Source organism: Phyllobates terribilis, unplaced genomic scaffold (assembly GCF_046119375.1).
Source record: "Phyllobates terribilis strain yellow unplaced genomic scaffold, ASM4611937v1 Scaffold_4__5_contigs__length_816908805, whole genome shotgun sequence".
NCBI lineage: Eukaryota > Metazoa > Chordata > Amphibia > Anura > Dendrobatidae > Phyllobates > Phyllobates terribilis.
The window spans coordinates 156,239,747-156,265,744 of NW_027362764.1; the positions used below are offsets into that span (position 1 = coordinate 156,239,747).

At 41.8% G+C, this 25,998-nt stretch overlaps 1 protein-coding gene across 5 annotated transcripts in view; it reads right to left on the reverse strand.

The window, feature by feature from the left end:
* Positions 1-25,998, reverse strand: part of AHR (aryl hydrocarbon receptor) — a 143,481-nt gene that overhangs the window by 98,931 nt on the left and 18,552 nt on the right. For all 5 annotated transcript variants that reach the window (XM_073677853.1, XM_073677852.1, XM_073677850.1 and 2 more), the window contains exon 2: positions 16,855-17,042. In XM_073677853.1, the coding sequence (XP_073533954.1) occupies positions 16,855-17,042 (188 nt within the window). The remainder of the gene's footprint in view (positions 1-16,854; positions 17,043-25,998) is intronic.

Below are 25,998 nucleotides of genomic sequence, written 5' to 3' on the forward strand. Positions count from 1 at the left end.
TTCTACAGCTCTGACATTTTCCTTAATGCACTCATTTTACCTTAACACCTAAATTTATACAAAATTCCAAGCAACTCATCAGCAATTTAATGGTACGTTACATGTGGCAGATTTCTCATCAGCTATTTAGATAATCGGTCTTTTTTTTTTTGCCTAAATTTCACGAAAACTGTGGCATAAAAATGCAACATGGCCTTTATGAGTGAATAGAGAGCCCTTTCATTCTAACAGTCATAGGCAGTTACAGTAGTTATGACATAGCAGCGGATCATTTTTACTAGATTTTCTGTTTAAGGCATGTTCACACAGTTCTCGCTGCATTTTTTTTTTTTTCAGCCAGAAAAAAAATGCAAGAAAATAAATAAGATTTCAAAAAGCTCATTCACACGGTGCATTTTTTTTCCTTGCTTTTTGAGCTGCAGTGAGGTGAGATTTATTTTAAACCATAGCAGGTCCATGCTTTTAGCATTGTTGTTGCAGTTTATATATATTAAAGAGATTGTCCACTTCTTTATCAATAATGACCTATACTTAGGATAGGTCATCAAGGTCTGATCTGTCGGGGTCTGACACCCGGCACCCCCGCCGATCAGCGGCTATCGGTGTCGGCAGGAAATGCTCTATCGGGGAACAGTCCAGCCTTCTGATAGTGGCAACGGCAGGGTACTGCACATCGACCTCCTATTGATCTGAATACCGATCAATAAGTTAGCACCTATTCCCTGGATGGTGATAAGGGGGAATCTACAATGGAAATAAGTTAAAACAAACAGCTGGTTACAGAATTTACTGTAAAAATACCAGGAAAAATAAAAGATCACTAATAGTATACTAACTCAAAGGAAAAAAAATTCTCTCAAAATGAGATGAAGGTGCACCCGATACATGTGATCTCAGGGTGACGGCTTTTGGAACATGCCATATTCTCTTGTAGCGACACGTCCTGCTGAAGATCTCACTACTAATGAGTTTGTGTTATTGTAACGGATGTTGCCTTTATGAGTCCATGTTTTATAGGTGTTGGCACATGACTTTATGACTTCTAGCATTTCCTTCGTTACTTTGTTAAAATCCTCTTGTCTACTCAGAACACAAGAAACAAATGTACAAAAGGAAGATAAAAACATCGGTCACTAGACGGGGAATCAGCAGCCTAGTATCTGGCTACACGACTACATGGTCACCACGTACGGCTTTATTTCAATAGCAGTGCCAAAAGGATTTTAGACAATAAGAACAACATTTAAAAAAACTTTTGCCATATTTCCTATATTTTTTTATATATATTTTTTATATAATCCAACTGGATAAAAACAGCTACACATCTTTCTGCTACAAAGACAAAGTAAAAAAAAATTATTTCGGTTTAGTGATCAGTTCAAAGTAGTTTTCCATTCGTTCTTTAGCGGAGGTTACTAGATCCAAATTTGAAAAAGTATCACCGATTAACATGAAAAAAAAAAACCCACACCAAAAGAAACGAGAAGTCCACCATTTGTCACCCATGGACTCCCATGTTAATGCAAGGTCAATACATATTTTATATGATGGCACAAAATTCTATTGAATTGGCATAATTATTTCGGTATGAAAGAATGATGGATTGTCTAAACGCTCATTAGAATACAGTACACTGTTCAGTTTCGCATTCAGTATTTTTTATATTCTTTACGCTAAGAGCCCAGATTATTCCTCCATCACCTTATGGAGGAAAATATGTGTAAAGGCTAAACCATCCAATTATTATACTACATCTATAACGTCGTAAAAAAAATTTTTTAAAAATTGAAAAAATATTTCCATCATGATTGTCACACTAAATCGAAAAATTTGGAATGACCTATAACGACAAGAAGGGATTGCATCAGAACATCCATTACGTTCTACACTTGTCTCTTATTCCAAGCTTAGTGTCTTCACGGCATCTTTAAGTAAAATTTTAAGAGAAAAAAAGAAAGTGGTGTCACTCAATTTTCACAGATATTGATTTCACAATGTTGCAATCCATTTACACTTTCACTCCTGAAAAAGGGAAAATGATGCGTATGACCGAAGGTTCACCCGGTATCATAGACAGGTATATCATACACAGGTATATTATACACATACACTATTTTATTCTATATACATATACTGGTAGTCCATAGATGGTCTACAATTGATATTTTACACGCATCGTTTCTCACAACTTACTTTACCAACGCGGAATCTTAGTAAATCATATTATATATTAGAGTTCCAATGTGCTATTGTTAAATCTCAAGGCTCAACTTGTTACATTTAGATAATTACTGACCCTAGTTTCCACTCTACTATATTACTGGTGTATATATATATATATATATATATATATATATATATATATATATATATATATATATATATATATATATATATATATATATATACATACATATACATATATATATATATATATATATATATATATAAAAAAAATTGTTTTTCATATATTTATAATAATAAATAAAAAATAGTAACTGATCTCCATCTGCACAGGCCCCCCCTCCGTTAGCCACAGAATACTGATGTGGTGCTGGCCCAGGGTCCTGCAAATGTATTTGATCATAATAATATGCATCTAGGTAGCATGTTTTTCTTTTCTTATGATTGGGGGGGCTATTTCCGAGCACGAGTTAGTGATTGGAAATGCATCACATTACACGGTTTATTTTTCAATAAACATAGCTGGCTCATTCTGGGCAAACTTTGTCATACACTTCATGTTTGCAAAAATAATTAGGAACTACTGGAAACGAGCTAATGGGCCGTGCATGGTTTTTTTTTTCTGTACAATCCAAATTGAGTAGCATTACTCCACAATCTAGTGTCCATGATTTTTCTTTTACATTTTAATGTTTTTTTATTTAGTGATCAAGTTGGTGCAAGATATTTGCATGTATTTCTATAAACGCAGTCATGGCCAAATGATGACAGAAATGGTACAATATAATTACAGGCCCCATATGACTAAGGCCACCAGCACAACTTGTCGGAAGGAAAGGTTTTTATGGGAAGGACATGAGCTGTAAAATGCGGTGTAGCTACAAATCTGGCATTATAGGGGTCCTACAGACAAATAAAACCCTGTGATGAGCACCAACATGCCCCGACGTGCATCTACAGTATGCGAAAGAGGAATGTTAAACAAAGAATTCTTTGTAATGACTTCTCCGCAGACAGAAGTGCCTGCCGCTCACTGCCAGCATTAAACAACCCATTTTTGTTTGCCCTGATCTCTCAGATTTCTATGATGCCTGTATGAGAATTTCTCATCTTCAACACAAGGCTGATTGTAAAGCATTTAAAAGTATTGTGCACCGAGGTCAATAACTCCATATTCCTCAGCGCTTCTTTTAAAAGCATTCCCTAGACACAATCAGCACTTCCGGTTCACTGCACAAAGTGCTCCTTCAGCAAAGCGTTCTGTGGGATTTCTGAACAAAGCAGCGCCGTTTCAGAAACCATCTCATCAGATCTCCAATCCAAAGATTGTAACTGTAATATACATACACACACACACACATACATACTGAGTCTATCCTACCCCATTATGGAAGAGACCTCGCCGACTACACTGTGAGCGGTAGCGCTCATTGTGGTAAAGCAAGCACTATCAAGTCAGGATCATGGAGTGCTCAGAATGCAAACTGAGGTTGCGAAATGGGGCACTGAGTCCTTGGCCACCCCAAGGGTGCACACTGGAGCTCCATCATTTGCTTATGAATTAAAAGTTGTTTCACAATCACAAACTCTTTAAAAAAAAATCCATAACCTGCGCCTTTTTCGTCCATGTGTCTGATAATGTGGCTCAGACCATTTTTACCTTAAAAGAGGTTGTAAACTACTTTTACATTGATGGCGTATCCTTAGGATAGGTCATCAATGTCTGATAGACCAGGGTCAGACACCCGGCACCCTCGCCGATCAGCTGTTATCTGTGTCGGCGGCCAATGGCCGAAAGTACTTGCTTGCGGAGCTGGCCGTCTACTTGTAGTGGCTGCCGCAGGGTACTGCCTATCCGCCTCCTATTGATTTGAATAGGATGCAGATGTGCAGTACCCTGCATCAGCCACTACAGGTAGATGGTCAGCTCCGAAAGCAAGTACTTCCGGCCGCCGCTGATAACAGCTGATTGGTGGGGGTGCTGGGTGTTGGACCTCGGGCTGATCAGACATTGATTACCTATCCTAAGGATAGATCATCAGTGTAAAAGTACTGGACACCTCTTTAATGCTTAAAATTTTTCTCCATTAGGGCATGTGCGCATTACATCTTTCAGGCAGATCCAGCTTGAAACAATGCTTAGCAAAAAAAAAAATAATTAAAAAAAAAAAAAAGAATAAAAATATGCACAGCCATGTCAATACGGCTTGTGGGCTAATTTTCCTTCTTTTGTTACTTCTTTTAGGGGTTTCACAACTTTTGAAGCTTGAAGTGATTAAAAGAAGCAGCTGGCCCAATCTTTTAGCGGCCACTGTTATATATGGAATTAAAACAATAATAAAAATAAGCAGAGGCAAAACTGCTGCAAAAGACATTTAAAAAGACATCAGAAAAGACACTTCAGGGAAAACACTACCGCCTCTGCCCTCAAGTGTCTTGTTCTCTAAAAACTATGCGGGTACACTGCGTCTAAAAGACGATGTGAGCACATACCATTTCTTTTGCACTAAGGAGGTCTCTCAAAGGCCCTTTGTAAATGATGGCATCCACAAAATGTCAAAATAGACTTCTCTCAGGGGCCTATTTTATACATTTAAAGGAACCTACTGTGTGTTTTGTTTTCCTGTTCTGAATGAAGACCTTTAGAAAGATTTGGAGGTGGAAAACAAGTCATTTTAAGAAGTCGTATAAAAGTAAATATGGGTCACTGAAGGTTACTGTAATATAAAGAATCACCCATATTAAAGCAAGAAAAACAAGACTACATAAAGTTACACGAAAAGGCAGGCCATCATACTTTTAGATACAAAAGTAATTTCAAGAAAACTGCATCAACGTGAAACATTTATACAACCCCTGGCAAAAATTATGGAATCACCGGGCTCAGAGGATGTTCATTCAGTTGTTTAATATTGTTGAAAAAAAGCAGATCACAGACATGGCACAAAACTAAAGTCATTTCAAATGGCAACTTTATGGCTTTAAGAAACACTAAAAGAAATAAAGATAAAAAATGTGGTACTCAGTAAGGGTAATTTTTTTCAGACCAAGCAGAGGGAAAAAATTATGGAATCACCCTGTAAATTTTCATTTCCAAAACGAACACCTGCATCAAATTAGATCTGCTCGTTAGTCTGCATCTAAAAAGGAGTGATCACACCTTAGAGAGGTGTTGCACCAAGTGGACTGACATGAATCATGGCTCCAACACGAGAGATGTCAATTGAAACAAAGGAGAGGATTATCAAACTCTTAAAAGAAGGTTAATCATCACGCAGTGTTGCAAAAGATGTTGGTTGTTCACAGTCAGCTGTGTCTAAAATCTGGACCAAATACAAACAACATGGGAAGGTTGTTAAAGGCAAACATACTGGTAGACATCAAAGCGTGAACACCGGAAACTTTAAGCAATATGTCTCCAAAACAGGAAATGCACAACAAAACAAATGAGGAACGAATGGGAGGAAACTGGAGTCAATGTCTGTGACCGAACTGTAAAAAACCGCCTAAAGGAAATGGGATTTACATACAGAAAAGCTAAACATAAGCCATCATTAACACCTAAACAGAAAAAAAACAAAGTTACAATGGGCATTGTACATTTATTAGTGCCAGTGCCTGGTATTACACCTCTGGTCCACACACTTAAATAGGACTGATCTACGACAGCAACTACCTAAAGAAGGAGCTGTGCCTGCCAAACCAGAAAGGGGACATGGTGAGGCCCCTTCAATCTGCTCATTGTTTTTTCATGAGTTTGTCCCCGACTTATCCGATATTGGTGGCCCACTAACAGTAGTGTCCAAGAGACTCTTATCCATATGTTGTTTTGGCTGATCATTTCGTTTTCAGTAAAACTACAGCCCTAAAATCCAGCTCCCCTCTATAGCCACGAAAACAAAAGAAATAGTTGATGAGTTGGTCAACAGGGTACATGAAAAGCAGCCACAAAATGGTTGGCGTATAATGGAACGGCAAGGCTTTTGAAAAGAAATGTTGGCTTTTAGAACATAAAATAGACAAAGCTCTTATCAGGGCACATGGTGGTTAAGTTAAAGGATCAGAGATAGATACCTGACTTTTTTCGGTTTTGGGCATCATCCACTGTGCTTTTGCAGTTTCAATGACTCGGCAATTCTAAAATGTGAAAGCTTGTAACATGAAATCCGTAAAAGCCCTTCTATAAGTAGTGGTATCCAACCTGAGACTGAATGTGCATAGTACAGCACTCACAAATGTAATACAGCCTCAACATTGAAATTGCAACACCAAAAAAGGAAAAGTTGTGGAATTAATGAAATGACAGAATGGATAGACAAGTTATAGATATGCAAATGATAAAAAAATGGAAACAATTTTCAAACAAAACCTATAGTGCCAAGCTCCACTAAACCCCCTCTCTATCAGGTCAATAAAATTTAGGCAGCCCATTTTCCTCCAACATGTTTCACCGATAGATTGGCAGCATCAGGGGATGAATTCACACTTTTGTCCCAACCCCTGGTGACGCCGTTCTATCGGTGAAACATGTTTAGGGGACATGTGCTGCATGATTCCCTCTAATATATTCAATATTTGCATCACTATCTGCTGATGGTACTTCGGGGTGCCATCATAATATAAGGAGATAAGCTGATAACTACCAAATATATTACAAATAGTACAGATTTGCCATTATTTATATTTTAAACATCACCTTACTATATATAATTTTTTAATTAATACAATTAAAGTTAAAATTGAGTTACTTGCTAGAGGGGGGTTGTTTAGTGGGGCTTAGTCCTATAGGTTTTCTACACAATATTGTACCCTTGCCAGGCCATTTTATCTCTACTAGTGCATTTACAAAATTAAAATTTTCAGGACATCTCGAGTTACTCCGTATCGAGTAGGAGTGCCACTTGCAGAAACCCCTGAACTTACATGTCTTTGTGGCTATCAATGAAGTTATAAGTGTTTGTCTGAGGAGTGTACTGCCACACTAAATGCACTTGGGCAAATCAACAAGATCCGCTGCTGGCCGCTCCCTGTGCAAGTGCCGACCAATGATGGCCCAGATGTGCTCGACAGGAGACAAGTCCAGAGACGTTGCAGACCACGGTACCATGTTTAGGCCACACAAGATGCTCAAAGTAGAACAATAAACATGCGGCCTGGCATTGTTGTGTTGAAAAATGAGGAACACACAGATACTCCTCCCTACACGAACAGCTCAACGTTACACTGATTTGGTCGTGGAACCAGTGGTACAGCCATTTCTCCAAAGTGTCCCAAGAGCAGTTTTCAACATACCACTAGGTCACACATTGCTGGTACTACTGTGAGCAGCCTGAATGACTCAAACGTACTACCATGGCCTGAAGTGTCTCTAAACTTGTCTCCAATTGAGCACATCTAAGACGTTATTGGTCGGTAATTGCAAAGTGAGCTGCCAGTAGCGGATCTTGATGATTTGTAGGTCTATAATAACCTCACTGATCGCAGCCAAGGTTTGTAAGTGTGGGGATTTGAACACGTGGTGCTTATACTCCATACTGAATAAATCGAGATGTTTTGAAAATTTTGTTATTATTTTTCTTCATTTGCAAATGATGTCTAACCACCCTGTGATTTCCAGAAATCCATGACTTTTCCTTCTCGGTGCTGTATATAAAGAGCAGACTACAAGGATAAGAGGTCATTCTCCCGTCAGTCGTCGATGTTTCTCTATACTTGAGCAGAAGCAGATCTAATATAGACTACAGGAAATGTATATGCATACACATATATGTATACACTCATATGCATGACCCTGTGCAAGGCAAAAGAAACAGAATAAATCATCCGCTGCCTACATTGTAGGCTTCATGTTCGGTTAGATCCTGTAGACTGAATAAGTGATGACCTCCTGAGGTAATTGTGACTCATGCCATCAATTGCTTCCACATATCACAGCGTCTAGATGATTTCACAAGGCGAACACCGGCATGGGCCTTCGTGGTTTGGTGATGTCACATGAAAATTCACAAGATAGGATTATGGCTGTACTCATTATCCCCTCGGAGGCAAACACTAGTCATCTGTGCGAGGGACAATCACTGAATATTGTCCTCTCCACAACCCATAAATGTCACAGAATAATAGAGATTTATGGGCCATCCACAAATGTCATGCAGGAATCACCAGTCACCTCTGTCAGAAATCTGATCAAGCACCGTAGAGTCATGGTGGAAATCAGATCGGCAGCACTAGATGTAACACTCTGCGAGGGCCGGTCCACACCGCAGATTATTGCAATATTTCCAACCTTACTAAAGATGTTTTTGGCTGCAAATTACCACACATAGGAAAGCTGAATTTCACTTTTGAGGAGGGTGATGGCCGGTCTGGTCACGAGCTCCTCCACCAGCGGCCATTCTATGGATAGGACGGCAGCGCTGTCTGTCAGGAAGGCGGCACCAACGAGCGCAGAGGATATCACCTATAATGTATTAGCAAGTGCCATAGAATAAGGTCTTCAACACATCTGTTACAATAAAGAGAACATCGCCAACCCCTGTCAGGCACTGAATTTACCAAAAAAAAGAAAGAATGTGCCCCCTCTCCTGACAAGTCTATTGTACCTCAAAGGAATAACAAATCTGACACAGAATTTCTCAAACGTTTGTTATGCTGAGCCGGTGTGATTTCCTGGAAATTTATGAATAAACTGACAACTGGACGTTAATAATCCGCCAATAAGACGTTTTCCAGTAATAATTGGGTAATGTCAGGCGGTGCAAGGACATAACCTTAGGTTGGGGTCACACAGGCGTATTTCACAGCCCGTATACGGACCGCAATGCCTGCTAGCCGCGGGGGTCTCCCAACCTGAACTTATATATGAGAACATAAGGTTGGGCCAGGAGACCAGTCGCCAGACCAGGCACTGCAGGCCGTATGGAGTAATACGCTGGTAGTGAAGTCTATGGCCAGCGGATTTTCAGTTTAAATTCATTATAAGAAAAAAAAAAGATCCAGTGTTGTAATTTTATATGGAATACAATTACTTGCTAAAACTGTCATGTCGGGAGGTTGGGTGACCGCTTACGTAAGGCTTTGTGCACACATTGAGTTATTTGAAGCAGATTTTTCTGCAGCAAAAACCACTGTTGGCAGGAAAACCACTGCATAAAATATGGGCATTTTTGACGCCTTCTTGCTTGCATTTTTTTCTCATTCATGTGAATGGCTGCCGAACCCTTCATAAAAGCAGAAATAATTGACATGCTGCTAATTTGACAAAAAAAAACAAAAAAAAACAAAGATGGTTCAAATCTGCAAGGAAAAAATAATCAGTGCGTGGATGAGATTTCAAGGCTCATTCACTTTGAGGGCACTGTAGAACAGTGTATTTTTTTCTCCCCTGTTCAAAAACACAGTGTGTGAACAAGCCCTAAGAGTAGTACAGTAATCATCACTTGCTCCTCTGCAAACACATGGTAGGTGCAAAAATAAATATTGGAAAAAATAATAATTATATATATAAAACAACTTTCTAAACCTTGTCACATGCAATATTTTGGCTGCTGAATTCTACGGGTGGAGAGCGGCACTAAGACATGAAGCGCTCATTGATAAATATTTGGACTGGACTTCAAAGTCTACAAAACGCCACCAGTCTGTTTCATAGCTCTCAGCAGGAGAAAGAAAACCAGGTCATATATCCTCTGGAGGCTCCGGCTAGGAGGCAGCTGCTACCAAATGTGCAAAGTTGAGGGCTGGGGATAGAAAATGGTGACTTGCAGTCGTTCCCTGTTCCCCGACATCTTCAGATTCTGTATTGACATTATAAAACAAATAAGACAATATTAACTGTATGTCCAGACAACACATAAGGTTTTGCAGGTTGGCTTATTTCCTTTTAGAGCGGGGGAACAAAAGCCGAGCTTTGTGTATTTTATCCATCTAACTGCAGAGATGTCAGCAGCTAGAAATGAAAGGCGCCCGTGGAACAGAGGGCGATTCTCCACTGCTGAAATCTTTAGCAGTGATGTCAATGTCACTGACACGACCAAAGCAAGCATGTAAATCTAAGGGACAGTCCGCAGCTGCCATTAGGAGCGGCTCCAACAAAACTACAATTGTTGAAAGGTCCAGTCAACGATGTACACTATATATTTTATCACATGCACTGGCCTTTGGTTATTTTGATGATCATTTTTTCCCACTCCTCACCCCTTACAAAGGGAATCTGTCACCAGGTTTTTGCAATCCCAAACAGCATGATGTAGAGGCGGAGATCCCGATTCCAGCTATGTATTAGTGTCTGTGCACACAACATCTTTTTCTGGGGGATGGCACCTGAAAGAACGCTTAAAGAAATGCTATAAACAATTAACACATGCCCTGCAATGTCAAAGCGATTGGCTGTGCATATGCTCAGTCTATAGAGCTTCTTTTTAGCGCTTCAGGATTCAAATTCCAAGAAGTAGTCAGTTTATGCTTCTGGGGGCCTCAGTTTGGAGGCCAATCACTAGTTATTAAAAAAAAAAAATAAATGTGATTAATATATATGACAGTGGAGCTCGGCATAACCCGCCCACACCACTGATTGGCAGCTTCCTATACACTGCGCGTAGGCAGAAAGATGCCAATCGATGGTGGGGGCGGGTTATAAAGAGGACTACATGGCAGCAGCTTTACTAGTTCTCCAGTGATAATTTCCTGTTGATAAGGGACAGTGATTTTATCAAACCTACAGCAAGCAGCCCAGTAAGTGACACATCACTGGAATAGGGTCTGTCTATATATTTTGCTGCTCTCAAATTAGGTGGCAAAACCTGGTGAAAGATCCCCTTTAAGCCACCACCGCTGCCCCGGTTCTCGCCAGTACATGACTGCTGTAGCCAAATCACGCATCCTAACGTTATCACCGATATGCGCGGCCTTTTATTTAGTGGACAACCCCTTTAAGAAGGAATGCTACAAATTCTCAGAGAGGTTATGCAGTAATGCCTTGCTATCTATATAGTTACAGGTAAAGAGCCGGCGCTCCTTAGGGCATGTTTACAAGGATGTGACCAAGAATCTGTGACAGAAATCAGAAAATCAGATTTGTGCTGCAAATCTGCAGATAGAGCTGCCACGTGTGTCAACCTGCAGCATAAAAACCTGCTGTGATATAAGCAGATTGCTCAATGAATATAATGGAAGGCAGTTTGCGGACAGCTTTCAAGGGCTAAATATGCGCCAAACCCTGCAACCTTGTGGTGTGAGTTTGATGCTCCAAAATCTACATAAAAGAGAATCCAAAGCAGTTTTCAGTTTTTGGAGAAAAAAAAATAATTCAGTGTGAACATACAGTTAGGATTTCATCACATGGATAATTTTATATGAATATTCTGCCTATAAAATTCACATTAAAAAATACAAAGCCTATTGTGTGTATGGGGTATTTTTCTGCTCTATGGAGTAGTCAAAATTTGGAGCCTTGGTTAAGAATGGGCATGTTGCTTTTAATTCCCATGTGGAAAAACGTAAAAAAAACAAAAACAGAAAAAACTTCAAGTGAACTATAGGAGTATTTTCCTACTGAAATTACTAGGAAGCTTATTCAAAAGAGCAGACGCTGCCCAAAAAATACACAGACACACACACCCCTGTATGAACATACCCTTAAAGAGTCAAGGCATCGACTCGCTACTGACTTACTGAATTCTGACTAAGGGCTGCCTTTCGATCATGGAAAGGGATTGTCCCCCTTCAAAAAAAATGTTCCTCTGTCTGCACAGTTCATTGTAACACAAATTGCTTTTTATTAAGCCTGCATTCACACATCCATGTGAGTGTCGGTGTGCTGCCGGATTGTTTATTGGACAGCACACAGATCCACCGGGTAACGTCATATTCGGATCCTCAACATCAGATTAGAATAGGACAGGCTTTGAGTTTCCGAGTTCTCAGATCCGTCGTTCTTAAGGATGTGCGACTGGATCTGAGAGACTCTATGGGTCCGAGATAAAAAGTCGGCCGGCACCATTTCAAACAGATATGTGAATGCACCCTTACCCTCCCGATGTCCAGCACAGCGTCTGTGGCTTCCCAGGTCTCAGTTGTTTGCAGCGGTGACATCCCATTGACATAGCTGCAGCCGAACACTGAGCTCTGACCATCTAGATGGTGCGAACCGCTGAGCTAATTGATTGGCTGCAGTGGTAACGTCACAACAACTGTACCGCTGCCAAATAAATAAGACCGGGGCAGCGGTAAAGATTCGGTGCTGGACCCTGGGAGGGTGACTAGAGCAGTTTGCTTTGCTACAACAAATTGTGCACATGGGGAAACGTTTTCTGAAAGGGAACAGCTCCTTGAAGATGAACGCTGGCGACACGATCGGGATTCGGCTGCTTAGCATCTCATACGACTCTTCCCAGTACAACCAGTAAGACGCGGCTTATTACATCATTACTGGAGGGGCAGTCTAATGTGTAACCAAGTAAACAAGAAGAACTGATGAAAAGTGGCAGAAACTCTATCAGTGACCGCATATGCCGAGGGGCGCTCTCTACAACACATTAGTTAAATACCGGCCTTCAACTTATTTCACCTCTGATTAAATGTTTTTCTTTTAAAGATATCTATTGTTACTGGCAGAAAAATCAGCTTCCTTCCAAAGCAGATGATATGATTGCACATTTATATTTTACTTTCCTCAGGAATTCACACACCCCCTGTTCGCATCCTGTTATTCACAGACGGCTTCATCTTAACTCCGGCTACAGCAATAAATAGAGGCAGTCATCCAAACCGAGCTCTAACGGAGGAATTAAACATTGCGCTCAGCGGATCCCCGTACAGCGGCCCTTACATAACATGGCAGCAATTACTGGTGAAAGGCTTTCATTTAGGAGTAACGTAGAACATCTAATTACACCAGATTGTAGTCAGACCCAGAGAAGGGTTAATCCATCATAGCTGAACGTAAGCTAGGACGGGGCGACCCGGGGTATAAAGCGGAGGCTGACGCTTGGATTTCTGGGTGGATGTGCCGCAGATCGATACTAGGTTTAGTCCCACACAATGAGGCCAATCTGCAATTTTTCCACGTGAAATAGACAATTTGATAAGGATTTTGGCTCCGAATCCTGAATAAACGTTCTTTAAGCAGAACCGGTTATTGACAATTCATTATTTTTTCAGAAAACCCATAATTCACAGATCTGACACTTCATCAAAAGCAGATCACAGGATATTACAGTAAGTTCATAGCTCCACGGATGTGTTCAGTGTCCTCGCCCCAACGTGTAACACCAAGCATCCTACCGAGGTTGTGCTGACAGTGCAAACGTCATCCGCCTCACTGCTAAAATGTGATGAAGCTACGAGGGGATGAGCTCAGAAAAGCCAAGAACATGAGCAGGGCTATTTACTGTAGGCAAGAAACCCTGTGCAGACACTGAGCCAGCAGGGATGGCTGGGAGAGTCCAGCTCTGAAACCTGCAGATTTGTGAATATAGACGAAGTGACCTATGAAGAATAAAGGGGGAAATGATCACAAGTCTGTATTCAGACACCGTAAAACGGTCAGGGGAAGTTCACACGCATGTTCAGAAATGCAATATCAATGAACCATGAAAGAAATAAGTGTGAAAGCGTTATTCCATGATCTACGGCAAAATCAAAAAGGCTCCAAATCCCTGTAATACTCATTAAGTAATTCAGGTTTGAGCATTTAGCTCAAATTTGAGCTAGAAAATAATTGTATTCAGGTAAAGACACTTCACTATTCCCCATCAGTCTTTTCCTTAAGAGACTGCTCTCCTGTGAGGACCTGTAGCTACCAGATGTGGTCCCAGTTCAGTCATTGTCTCACCCTTGTTCAGTGGCCTGCTGCTTGCCCCATCCTGCAGTACATCACCCATCTCAGCCCCTCTACACAAATCTTTATCCTGCACTACGTGGCTCTTCACAGTCCCTGTACATACAACCCTATTCTGCAATTCACTGCTCCTCACAGTCCCATATACTGTACCATCTCTTCTCTCAGCCCCTCTATGTACAGCCCCATCCTGCAATACATTGCTCCTAATAGCTCTATCCTGCAGAACATTCCTCCTCTCAGTTCCTGTACATAGAAGCCCATTCTGCAGTATATTGCTCCTCTCGCATAGATAGGGAGCGAAAATCACGCTCCTCACTCGCTTATCTGCCCATCATGGGGTATGTGGAGTCCCTTGTAGAGCGAGACATCACTAAATATCCTGTGCACAGCATGAGCAAAAGTGTGGGCTGCAGTCCTCACTCATTAAAGCTCAAACCCCACAACGAGAGCAGACACAGAGCAGGGAGACAGTCTGGATCACGTGTGCTCCCACTTCTGTCCCACTGGATGTGCAGTAGAGGAGTGGTGCACGCGTGATCCGAGAACCTCAGCACTGCCCATATACTGACATCAGCAATGTTATGCATACTTGGCAGGGCAGTTGGGACTGAAACCAGCGAAATGTCACCAGTGTAATGTCACAGCCCACAGAACATTAGACAAGGACAGAATTTTTAACATATGCATATTAAGAGTCTGTTATTATGAGGGACAGCTTAGAGGCAAATAAAACATATCTTGGACAATCCCTTTAAGATGAGCGGTGGGTGCTCCGCAAATGCTTACAAGGATTAGACCTAGCGTCATTTACAGAGGATTTCCCCCAATACAGTAAGAATCCCCTATCAATAGGATAGGAGATAACTTACTGACTGCTGGTGGTCCCACTGGTGGCAGGGACCCCCATGGGGCACTGTAGAGTCATCTGAATAGAGTGGATACAAGTATGTGCACTACGCTTCCTGCATTGTCTAGGAGACGGCCAGACAAAGCCAAGCACTGTCCTCTGCCATCTCCAGCAGCCCCAAGAACAATGAATGAAGCAGATGTTTGGCCTGAACATCATGCAGGCGGGGCTCTGCGAAGCCCCTCTCTTGGGATTGATGGGAATCCCAGCAGTCAGACCCCCAGAAGTCAGTAAGTGATCAAATATCCTATTCATGTGGCAGCAGGAAATCCCACTCACATTGATGAGATGCAGATCATTATCAGAGTAGAAGCGGGTTTTGTGGGAAATCAATAAGAAATGTGTGCCAAACCCAAAACATTTGAACAGGACTTAATAGGGGACACAGCGCTATACCCACTGATTACCAGCATTAATGTCACTCTGACCTTTGGGTTTAAAACGAGAAAACCCATTTAATTATCTAGTAAAGAAGAGTACAGTTGTAATTTTTGCTCCAGTACGCCATAATACTTTTCCTGCTGCCATTAACATGATTTACGTACATTCTCCTGTTCTTTTGCAGGGAAAGCTAAGAATGGGCCTGGAGCAATGCAAAGAGATCCAGATCTTCTGCTTATAATTAGATGCATGTGATCTGCGCTAGTGACTTCCAGTTCCTACAAGGACACTTCCTATTACATAAGGTAAATCCTCCTCCATATTCACATACTTTAGGCTACACCGAAGGGAAAATGATACTTTACAACATGACAACGCATCAATGACCTTTAGAAAATCCAAAAACTTCACTATACAAGCTTCAAAGGCTTGCACCATCTATACACTCTTTGCATACAAAGGGCATTGTAATGGGAGAAAGCGGAGTGCCACTACAGTGAGGTTCCTGCTCCAACAAAACGCACCCGAGCATGGGCAACGTGGTCAGCCATTCACCCGCATGGGAAATGTGGCAGAAACTTCCCCCAGCAGCCACACAGGCGTTTCTCCTCGCGAGAACAGCGGACTGCCAGGGGTAAGAGGAGATGGACCCGCAGCAATCATCCGGCGCACTCAAGGGACCATCGAAACAAAACGTTAGGAGTAGGAGGAATTGCTTTAATTTAATGTAAAGCAATAATTAATAAAAAAAAACTTCTACACATATCATTGGACTCCTTATGTGGTCTGGACACGTGCCAGCCATTACCACTCAAGAGTAAATAGCACAGAACAAATAACCAAGTCAAGTACAACCATCAAAAGGAAATCCTTAATGATAAATTCTCCTTCTTGGGAGTAGACCACCTAGGATCACCCTTAAAGGAGCACTGAAATCTATTCTTTTTTATTATTAAATGTGTGTATATGTAGTGTGAGTGTATTCATATACTCACCTACCGCTGCTCTCCAGGATCCTGAGCCGTTCTGCTCCTTTTCTCAGTGATGTCACCGCAACTGAAGACAAGCCAGCTCACTATGCCTGAGCCGGAAGTCTCTTCTACAATGAAAGCCTATGGTGGCTCGTTCTGACGCTCCTTAGCCTTACATTGTAAGTCACTTCCGGAGAATCTGCAAAGGGGTGACGTCACTGAGAAGAGCAGAATGGTGCTGGATCCTTTGGAGAGCAGCGGTAGGTGAGTACATTAATACACTCACACTACACTACATACACACATTTAGTAAGAAAATCTAGATGGGAGGGCTTCTTTAATAAGTAGCATTTTACTGGCCTACAATAATAAACACTCCAGAACTCGTCTAACTTATTGTTAAACTTGAGATCTCACGTATATATTATTACGAAGCTAAAAATAAAACCTGCACAGGAAACAGTGATTCAACATCATTGCTTATGTGTTAATGATCCCAAAGTCCACAGCGAGGGCTAAGAATACTTCCAATATTCCGGTCAATAAAGGAAATCACAATCGTATCTTACCTTCAAAAAAGCCCTTGGCCCTGAGATAGCTGACACTGAGCCGAAGCACCGACAGCTTGTCAAGTTTAGATATGATTTCCTGTGAGAAGGGCAAAAGGCTGGCTAATCGGTCCAGCTCCGTGTTCAGCCGGTCTCGGTGCCTCTTCGAGGGGTTGGACTTAACCCCATCAGGAGCTGTTGGTTTCGCTCTGCATGAAAAAAAAAAAAATACAAAATTATAGTCATGTAGTACAAACCTAGAACAGTAAATTTAAAAAATAGCAAAGTGAGTATGTTTCTCCTCCTCTGGTGCCCCTTACAGATCCCAAAGACTAATAAGTACAGAACTTTTGGTTTTCTTTCTGCGGTGATCATCTAACTAGGATACAACAAAAGAGTGATTCTCTCACCAAACCCCTCTCCTCCCACCCGCCTAACTGTCAATTCTTCAATCCCCTGCCGAACCAGTGTAAATGCTGCCAAGAAATGACCGCCGAAGTCAATCAGTGGTCAGAAGCTGTACCTCCTGGCATCATGGCTCAGTGCCAACCAGTGGTACAGCACGGGACCACTGAGGCAAGCAACAACCGCTAAGGACAATCCAAGGGTCTGCACTGGATCGGCAGAAGATTAAAGGGGAGGGTAACATTATTTCTTCTAATTTTCATTCCAATAATTGGACAACTGCTTTGACATGATTTGGAAATTACGTAGTGTAAGTGTGAATTGGGGCTCTGTCCCACTATCATATTATGGCTCTGTACAAACCCAGAGTTTTATGGAGCTGTAAAGCAGCGCCCATAGTAGTCAATAAGGGCACTTGTACCTCAGTATGGCTTTTATTTCATAGGACTTCTATTTTTGCGGGATGTTCAATTATACACCATACTGCGCTGCACCTTCTCCCAGAAGAATTGCAGGGGCGCAATTTGGCTGAATGCAATGCGCCTTCAACTCCGCAAAATAAAGCCATAGGTGGCAGCGCTGCCTTATAGACGGCATTTCATAAACCAAAAGTACTGTATTAAACATTAATTATAATTTGACTATTGAAAAGGAACATATAGTGAACTGTGTAGAATCCTGTGGCATATCTACCATGGGATACACTGCAATGCTCCACTCACACGCTTCCAGCAATGACACAGCAATCTGGTGTTTGAACAAAGATTAGTTATTCATGTTCACACTTCTGTTAGCAAAATAATGTCCTCCACGGGAATGTATCGAAAATGGGGGAATTCCAGGCTACAGAATGAAAGCAACAGCGTTCCAGAATTGCAGTTTGGCAAGTTAATTAATCTTTTAAGAGACATCACCGAAAAAGTCGATCAGTATTATAGGTTTTAACTCTTCCTGTTTTGCTGGATTACAGGCTCCAAAAGCAATGAGTACAGAAAGCCTATTCTACCAGATGTGGGAGGTCCTCAGTCTACTGAGCGCCAACCGGTACAGTCAACGGAGCTTCACGCAACACAAGAACAAACCCAAAAACAGCAGCGTTCCGAAAAATGTCATAAGGGGTCTATAAAACATTGACCTGAATCAGGGCTGCGAAGACAAGTTCGTTTTGGCAAAACACGTTTATGAAGGATTTTGAGTAGGGGCTGGAGTCAAAGTAAGGCTATGTTCACACGTAGTGTTTTTGCAGCTTTTTTATGCAAATTAAAAGCAGCTTTTTACAATATAAGCAAAAGCTATGTGATTTCCGAAATCTCATGCACACAAGATTCCCCCAACTGAATTGGAAAGCTACAGAGTTTCTGAAATCTGCAGCAAGTCAATTATTTCAGCAATTCTGTAGTATTTTTTCATAGTAAACAATGAACAAGCGCAAAAATCAAGCAACCATGCTTCATTGCTGCATTTTTTGTGAATAAAATTAAACTTTCTAAAACATGTACTGTAGACAAATGACGCATATAATCTGCACCAAGCAAAAAGGCAGCAAAAACGGCTTTTTTGCAAGCACCTTCTTTACTGCCAAGAGAGCAGGTTTCGCCCGCAAAGAAAACCCCGCAAAAACGCAATGTGTGAACTAAGAGTTAGGCTACGTACACACATCATGGTTTTTTTCAGCGTTTTTTTTATGCAAATTTTCTGCTGCCTTTTGCAGTACCAGCAAAGTCTTTGAGATTCCAGAATTCTTATTTCACACAGCATGTTTTTTTTTGTTCAGGATTTTGTGCCTTGCATGTTTTTTTGGATAATAGAGCATGTCACTTCTTTTAGCGTTTTTTCACCCATAGGAAGTAATGGGTGGGGAAAAAAACCGCTGAAAAAACGCACCAAATACGCATCAAAATTTGTTTCAGCATTTTCAGTGTTTTTTTTAATACCAAAATAGAATGGTGTTCTTTTTTTCCACAGAACTTTATGCGCATGCTTAAAAAGAGACAGTGAAAAAATGCTGAAAAAACGCACCAAAACTGCAAGAAAAATCTGCAGCAAACCTCCTTTGAAATATCAGGTTTTGCTGCAGATTTGTGACTCAAAAAAAACATGATGTGTGAACATAGCCTTAGAGTCAAAACCATAGCTTACCGACACTATTGCCCTGACTCCCTAGATCACCATTGATAATTTTGACAATTATACAGATATCATTTTCAGCATATTCACCTAAATCCATCAAGCAAATATAAAAGAAGACCATAAAACATTGTCCACAACATATAAAAAAGGATTTGTTGTTTAAAGGCCACAAATGGGGTCTCCTGAAAGACTACAACATTTTGTGGCTAGACAGTCCCCTGAATGTGTTCAGATGTCAGGCTAATCCAGGTTCTCTTGTTCATCTTTTATGAAAATGCCCTAGTTTGCTTAGATTTTGGAATGATGTTTTGGTAACAATTGAGGTCTATGGGTTCAAAATGGGATTTGATGCAAAGCTTTGTATTCTGGGTTATTATCCCGATTGTAACATCTTCTATTGAGAGAAACTAGGTATAAGAAAGATATTTATGTGTAGCACGTAATTGCATTTTGAAATCATGGCTCTTGGATAAAATTCCAACTTATTATTTCTGGTTAATACAGCTGAAATACAAGATTACTACACAGCTCTGTTCAAAGTGTAGCGGTTGCTGCCGGATACTGCAGAACAGAGCTGTGCTGTTCAAGCTATGTACAATATTTACAACCAGCCACCGCCGGAGCTAAAAAAAAAAAAAAGATAGTCGACTGGTGTGGGTGGCCTCACCAATCCGATCTATCGAAAAGAAAGTCATCGATGCTACATGGCCAGACAATCCTTTAAAGCAGCATCAGTTCCCACCTCCCCTCATGTTTGCTCACAAGAACAAAAAAGTAGGATTAGAAAAGGGCACTGCCACTGCAAGAAAAGTCATGGAACTATGGAAATCCCACGATTGATAGACCAGTTATTGAGATGCAAATTGTTGAAAAATGGAAACAAAATTTAAAAAAAAAAAAATGTTGATTTATTCAGCTTAGAGTATGAGCACTACGAGTAGAAATCCCCACATTTACACACCTTGGCAGCTATCAGAAGTTATTAGTGAGGGTTGTTCTGCCACCCTGCACAAAAATCATCAACATCCACTGCTGGCAGCTCCATTTGCAATTACCGACCAATGATGTTCAGATGTGCTCGATAGGAGGCAAGTCCTGACATGCTGCAGGCCATGATAGCATATTTAGGCCATGCAAGGTGACCACATGCGGCCTGGCATTGTGTTGGAACGTGGCGGTATCACTGGTTCCATGACCGAATCAATGTAATGCCGAGAAGTTAAGAGTATCAGAAATGAAGACGAGCAGTGTCCGGCTAAAGTACATTATGCCACCTCACAACATAATTTCAAGAGTAGGACCAGTGTGACATTCCCTCGTGAAAGCCTCTTCATTGACCTTACGGCACAGCTCTCAAAAGGATGTCATTGTGCAACACAGAATGGCAATGAAGGTCTATCCTCTTCAGCGATGAGACCTGCTTTTGTCTTGGATGCAATGATAGCTGGAGATTGGTCTGGAGACTACGTGGGCAGCTCCATGAAGAGGCCTTTACAGGAGGCTGTCACACCAGTCCTACTACTAGTCTTCATTGCAGGTAACGCTGAGCTGATGGTGTCCATTGATTTAGTCACTGAACCAGTGGTACAGCCATTTCTTTAAAGGGAACCTTTATGTGCACATACTCTGGAGCCGCTGAGCGTCAACGCGGCGAGAGGGAAGACAGGTGCGCATATCCTGCACGCTCTCAAACTGTCATGTGGCCACTGACGCTCAGCGGCTCCGGAGCATGAACACATAGGATATTAAGCTGGTATGTACACCCAGATTCCGTGCGCATGCCCGGAAAGCTGAACGTCAATGCGCAAGCACGGGATCTGCTGGGAGATTGCGGTGACGTAAGGAGCAGGGACTGGAAGAAATGCTAATATGATGGGTGTGGAGAATTTCAAAACACATTTGATTGACCGTGACTGAAAAGTTAGATCTGCCCACCCCTATGACTGAATCCGGAGATATGAGGGGCAGTCAAATTATAAAAAGTGATTTTTGCGCTAAATACTGGGACGTTTTGCTTGAGATAAACATGTTATTGATGCAATGTGCATCACTAACAAGACACTGGGGGCAGTTTAATAGCAATAAAGGACGTGACAGGTTCCTTTTAAATTGTCCCATAAGCAGTTTTTCAACACAACACCAGGCTGTAGGTTACTCGTGAGCAGCCTGTGCACCCTAAAAATGCTGCCATAGCCTGCACCATCTCTGGACGGGTCTCCTATTGATTATACCAAGAAATCATTGGTCAGTAATGGCACAGGGAGCAGCCAACAGTGGATGTGATGAGTTGCCCACTTACATTCAGTGCGGCAGAACATTCTTTAGACAACCATTAAAGGGAATCTGTCACCACTTTGCAGTTATCAGACCTCTGCTGTGGGCATACAGAAAATATCCTCACTGATAGCAGCCAAGGCTGTAAGTGCGGGTATTTCTGCATGTGGTGTTCATACTCCATACTAAATAAATTGCTTCCATACTTTCATCATTTGCACAACATTATCGATCCTGTGATTTTCATAATTCCTCGACTCTTCCTTCTTCAGCTTGGATTATCCCTGGCAGCGGCCACTACACGTGAACGGGAACTGCGCTTTTCACCATATACAAGCGGCTTCCACTGGAGCAGACACCAGATAATCGGTGGTGGTGCCGGGTATCGGACTACACAGTTAGTGATGACCCATTCTCGGGATAAGTTATCAATATTTTATGTTTGGATAACCTTATTAAATGGAGGGGGAGGGTGGGTGAGGTGTTCTCTATGAGGTTATCTATTTTGGAGGGGAGCATGAATGTACCAGAGTAAGACGCTGGACCCATTTTGAAATGTACTGTAAATTTGTATCTAATAAATCCAGCTATGTTACATAATCAATATATCAGTACTGAAGCAGCCTCCAGACGTAAACACATTGCAAGAAATCCTATTTTCAGCTAGTAGCCTTTACAGTATGTGGTATAATAAAAATATAGTTTCTCAAGATCTCTAATATGTAATGTTCTACATACATCATTGTAGGGTTGAAAGATCCATCTATAGTAAAAGCATTTATCTGAGACACTACTGATGAATCCTCTCCAGTGTCCAGGTTGGACCTATGGAAATTTACATTTGTTATAATTGTAGGAAACTTAGCAACTGCTCCACCACAGCAGAGGCCAGTGCCCTGACGACTAGAAAATGCATATTCCCTCAAGACAAGGCATATAGCAACATGAAATCCTCAAGTGAATAGCAGTGTCAAGATATAAGGCATCAATGTATACAGCATTAAAGGGAACGGGTCATCAAAAAGTGATCTATTGTTTAAAGAAAGAAAATGATATCTTTATTTTTATTTATTTCAATTCCCCCATATCCATCTACACCGTATGTAAATCAACAAGACTAATTTTCCAAAGAATATCTCTCATATAAAAATCCACAAAACACAGCACAGCCAATTAAGTGAAAAAGTACAAGGATCTTTTTATTCACTCATACCAGCTATTTTTCAGCAATCTCAAGTGTGTGTGGATATTCATATATTATATACATGTACACAAACACACAGTAGTACCATGCAAAAGCTTTAGAGAGGTGTAGAAAAATGCACTGCCATTTTGAAGCACTTTCCATGTGACCTGAAACGTCCTTCAACTGGTCAGCACCTGCAGCATCCATGCAGCTTTAGTGATGTGCAGCTTCCTCTCCTGCCCTGCACCGATCAGACAGATCAGCATCGTGCAGGAGTAGAGAGAACTGGGTCGACATATAGTTCGCTCAAGAGTTCATACGTATGGTGGATGTATCACTAGCACTTTATTATTGGTAAGTACCTTATATTTCCCATCTCATACCCATAGGGCCTAACTGACTAATTGATGCTGACATGCGTAGTCATGCAGATAACTGTTCAGCTGTATTTCTAGTTATATAGGCTTTAGGTAATTTTATTGGTGTAACCCTAATGATCATCAAGGAATCCGATTATCAGTATATGTTTGTATTGTGCTTACTGATCTTCCATACCTTTAATCTTCCTTTACTAACTTCTTTTTCACTTGCATATTTCTAATTATTTAATAATTTTTCTATACCTCTATTGGATTCTAATTACTCCATGATAGTCTTTTTTTAGGTTGCTATATAGGAGCTTTCCACTATTAGGACAACCCCTTGATCTAAATATTTGGCCCCGATAATATAAAAAAGCCTATACTCCCCTCCCAAGCCGATGCCGTTCCAGCAGTGTCAGCACTCGATCTCCCGGTGCTCTCGTGCAGTTATGACACGTGAGCCCGGGGCCCAATCAGCGCTGGCGGCACTGTCCCTGCATTGTCTTCGCCTTCGGACGTTCTCAACATGAAGAGGAAGTCAGGGCTGCAGCTGATCTCCAACTTAATCTTCATGTTCAATTCCTTTGAAGGCGGGGCCAGTGACGCCAGCGCTGATTGGGCGCCAGGCTCACATGTCATAACTGCACGAGAGTCCCGGGACCAAGAGTGCCGACACGGGAGGAGAGTATGGGTTTTTTTTTGTTGGTTTGTTTTTTATAGGGGCCAAAAATTTAGATCAAGAAGGGGTTGACCTAGTAGTGGACAACGCCTTAAAGTAATTTACACTTGGGAGGACTTCTTTTTTTTTTGCTACTTAGTATGTTCCTATTCTTGTTTTGATTTAAAGTATGCCTAGTGAGTATTTTGATAGTTATAGTTCTCTCAATGATAGGAAAGCATTTCGTGTCAGTGACCTCCTAGATCATAGGACGCTTCCTCCAGACTAAAAGGCACAGTTTTTTGTTTTTTTTAAGCAAGAGATTTCTTCTAGTTCAAAAACATACACTGGATCAGAAAGCCTAAATTTTTTTTCCCTCCATCTCTACCACTGTTTGATTAACAGTTCTAGCTTTACAGAGCCAGAGAAGAGTGGAGATAGATGGAAAACAAGTAGGTAGGAAGGTGCACATAAATGTGTAGCCCGCCATGACGCACCGAGCGCCTGTACTTGGTTTGAACAGTCATTCTGTGCTGATGGACTACCTAGACCTTTCAGACAGGCTGAAAAACTCTTTGGGGATTACTGGTCAGTGTAAAAGGACCTTTTTTTTCTCTTTAGATCAAAACTGCAGTGTCCAGATGCTATAGTAAAATATTGAAAAGTATATTTTTGATGTAACCGCTATAAATGTTACAGACAAAAATAAAATTGCATAGAGTTTCAAACATTTTGACTACTGCTACTACTATTGCTATGCGGCCGAACCACAGTTTATCCAGCTATCTCGCCAATACATACAGTAGAAGCAATCATTCTCCGAGAGAGCCACTGGCAGAAATCTCTGCAGGCAGCTTATATCAAGAACAAAAAAAGATAGGCAGTCCAAAATCGGACATGCCGGATCCTTATCCCTCATCTGCCATACACGCTTAGGGCTCTCTTTCACACTCAGTATCTCTGGTACGAGTGGTGACAGTTTCCACACGTACCAGAGACACTGACACACGCAGACCCATTAACATCAATGGGTATGTGCACATCTCAGTGTGTTTTCATGGACCGTGTGTTCGTTTTTTTGCGGATACAGAGTCTGCAAAACGTACCACACAGATGATATCCGTGTGTCATCCGTGTGACACGTACCGGCGCACGGGAATGACGCTGTTCCCAAGTGCTGATGCTGAACACTGCCCTCATCATGGCTCCCTGCTGGCGCTGTGATCAACACCAGCAGGGACCATGATGAGGGTAGTAGTAGTCTGCTCCTGGTGTCCCCACCTGTAAAAATAAGAATAAAATAATAAAATCCATGTACTCATCTCTCCTAGGTGTTCCCCACTGTAATCCATACGACCGCCGCTGCAGAGGAGTCGGGGAGAATGAGCCGCTCTGGAGCAGAGCTCAGGAGGGGTGTTCTGTCAGTCACTGAGCTGCAGCTCCGGAGCGGCTCATTCTCCCCGGCTCCTCTGCAGCAGCGGTCGCATGGATTACAGCAGGGGACATCTAGGAGAGATGAGAACATGGATTTTATTCTTATTTTTACATGTGGGGACACCAGGAGCAGACTACTACTACCCTCATCATAGTCCCTGCTGGTGTTGATCACAACGCCAGCAGGGAGCCATGATGAGGGCAGTGTTCAGCACCCGGCGCTTGGGAACAGCGCTAACTGTATCGCTGATTTCCAGGCGCCGTCCGTTTGATCCTGATGCGGCACATGTGCCGCCAGGGCTGTGGAGTCGGTAAGCCAAACATCCGACTCCTCAATTTCCATGACACAGACTCCAACTCCACGACTCCGACTCCCTCATACATGGTTCACGTTTAAAGAAGTTGGCCACAACTTTTAATTATGCCCCCAATGTATCCCCGGGGGCCCATAAGTGTCTTTGCAATTACCTTCTGTTGCAGTTTCTGCCTGTGAGTGGTGCTATCGGTGGCCGCTCACAGGCATCACGTGACCCACCACTGATGTCACGTCAAGTGAAGCGCGCTTCCCAATGAATAAGGAGAGGGAGAGCGCACGGTGGATGCTGGGTGTGACGTGCGGGGTAACTCCACTCACAACCCATCATCCACTGGTGGAACGCAGAACACAGAGACCCCCGGCTGCATCCGGAATCATGACATCAGCGGATGTCAGAGCC